Below are 2,616 nucleotides of genomic sequence, written 5' to 3' on the forward strand. Positions count from 1 at the left end.
TTCGTTTACAATGCGTAAATGCTCATAGAATGAACAGCAACATGTAGAAAATTAGAAAACAAAAGATTTTCATTTAAATGTAATGATATTAAAACGGATTTTGTCAAATAAACAATGTGGCTATTGGGAATCCGTCATTGGTATTTCTTTTCTTTGCAATTTTTAGTTGTGGAGTCTAGGACAAAAAATGCAACATAATAATAAAGATTTAAAATATATTTGTTTGAACTTTAAAAATCTATCATCTGTAGATGTCAACAGAAGATCGCTTGTTTGTGGTCGCCATTGACTTTGGGACCACCTACTCGGGCTATGCCATCTTATCTAGAGGACACTTCATTGAAGACCCACTTGAAAAAATCATCACTAAAGTGTGGCAAGCAGGAGATCTATTGTCCGACAAAACACCCACTACTCTTTTGTTGAAGCATGTTGAACCAGACAGCCGCCAAGAGTTTGTAGCGCTTGGATATGAAGCAGAAGACATTTACAGTCGTCTGCCCGAAGAAGAAAAAGATGGCTACTACTTTTTCAGACGATTTAAAATGGCTCTATACGATGAAGATAGAAAAGTGGTTGGTTGGTTAGTTATAATCAATGGTCAACTATTATAAAAGTGAATTGCTTTCCGCTTCCCTTATTTGATCACACCACTTTCGTTATGATAGTGCTATGTTGCAAACACTATAATTATTTCAATAATTATTGAGAGAGAACTCTGCCATATTACCAGCATGCAGCTGATTAATTACTGCACACGTTTCGTTTCTTCGAGTTTTATTACTTGAATATCGTTTCCTTTCTGTTTTCAATCAAATAAAACTCAGGTGAATTACCTAAATATGCGCAAAACAATATGGCAATTGAAAGAACAGACATATATTCAGACAAAGGAAATCATTTCTGTCTTTCACTAATTAACAAGTTTAGATTGCCAGACAGTGAGTATTTATTAGCATAGTCAGATACTCTTTGGCAATTGAAAATTGTTCTTCTTTATTGTAACCTGAAGCTTTACAGCTTAAAAATGGAACAAAATACAATCATTGGATTACAAGATCACCTCTTCGCCTCAAGCTATAAATAAATATATTTACCAAGGTTACACATATCCTTATAGTTCTCAATATTGAACAATTGCAATACTTTGAACATGGATGGTTTTTTAAATGAAATATTTTTAAATAAATTTGCTTCGAAAATCTGCATAAACTGGGCATACCATTAAAAAAATTATATTTGTCCTCAACACAATTATGACAGGAAAAGCATTTCCTATGGGCTTTGTTAGTTTTATTATATCTCCCAGTTTCAATAAAAATTGTAAATTAGTGAAAGACATCTCTCTGACTGACATTGTTAATGATTTGAATGTTTTTGTTTATTTCTAGGCTCTTACCAGAAATACCAAGATAAAAGATATCAGGAACAAGGAGTTGCTTGCCTTGCATGTTTTCTCCCATTCCATCGAGTTCCTTAAGAAGGACTGTTTTGAAAATCTAAAGATCAAGGGTTTACAAGATGAAGTAAACTTTGAAAAGGAAATCTTGTGGGTTTTGACCGTTCCCGCCATCTGGGATGATGCCGCTAAACAGTTCATGAGAACAGCAGCTACTGAGGTACATACACGTACCAAAATACTAAATGATATACTAGTATTCAAGGTCGATCGAGAGTCTGTAATCAATTTTTAGAAGTGTTAAGTTCAGTATTTGGGTTTCATAGGACTGTGTGTATTGGGTTGTATTTTGGGGAAAAGACTACAGATAGGAAATTAAATTCATTTCAGAGCAGGTTGATGTACAGGTAATTGATCCATCTATACTAGGCAGATAAACAGATAAAGATCGATTGGTCAAAAATGAATCATTAGAAAGGAATCTTAAACTGCTTTAGCACTGCAAAATAAAGTATATTGCAGAGAACTGTTTCAAATTAAAACTTGATAAAAATACAGTTATGAAAAAGATGCAGGAAAGAACAAACTGAAAAATATTTTATAGGTAACTTGTGATTTCTTGAATAATTTAAGGCTGGGTTACCTAATGATAGACTCATGATCTGTCTTGAGCCGGAAGCAGCGTCCGTTTACTGCAAGTACCTTCCTCTAGAAAGACTAGAGCAAGACGCATCCTTACATGCACTACGACCAGGCACGAGATTTGTGGTGGTAGATGCCGGGGGTAAGAGGGCCAGATAATACTGTAGTAAATGAATTCGACAATAATTCAAAACTAAAAAGATTTAAGAAAAAAAAATGAGGTTGCGGCAAAAGTTCATTCATTGCATTTTTTAACGTAATTTCCCTTTCATAAAGATTGAAAACCTAGCAAATCGTGAAATCGTATGAAACTATACCACCAACTAATTATATACCTTGTTCTAAACAGCATTTTGAACTACCGGTGTATTCACGCCGTACCAATCAAAACTGAGAAGAAACACATTACAAAGACTGTAAAATTCTTCTGTTTGATAATATTCAATAAAAAAGAAATGGTTATGAACCGAAACAATGTAAGTAACTTTTTAGAGAAATACTACGGTAATCATTACTTCTTTGTTAGGAGGAACCATAGATATGGCTGTTCAGGAAGTAACAGATGACAATAAACT

The 2,616-nt window shown here is 33.8% G+C and overlaps 1 protein-coding gene across 1 annotated transcript; it reads left to right on the forward strand.

Moving 5' to 3' along the window:
* Positions 1-251: 251 nt before the first annotated feature.
* On the forward strand, positions 252-2,183 carry LOC134257695 (heat shock 70 kDa protein 12B-like; the record flags this gene model as incomplete). The annotated part of the gene is made up of 3 exons (XM_062740284.1): positions 252-575; positions 1,392-1,619; positions 2,033-2,183. Coding segments are annotated over exons 1-3 (703 nt in total), but the record flags the coding sequence as incomplete, so codon positions are not given.
* Positions 2,184-2,616: the final 433 nt, after the last annotated feature.

This window comes from Saccostrea cucullata, unplaced genomic scaffold (assembly GCF_032062105.1).
Source record: "Saccostrea cucullata isolate Sc308-1 unplaced genomic scaffold, CSIRO_AGI_Scuc_v1 ctg15634, whole genome shotgun sequence".
Taxonomy (NCBI): Eukaryota; Metazoa; Mollusca; class Bivalvia; order Ostreida; family Ostreidae; genus Saccostrea; species Saccostrea cuccullata.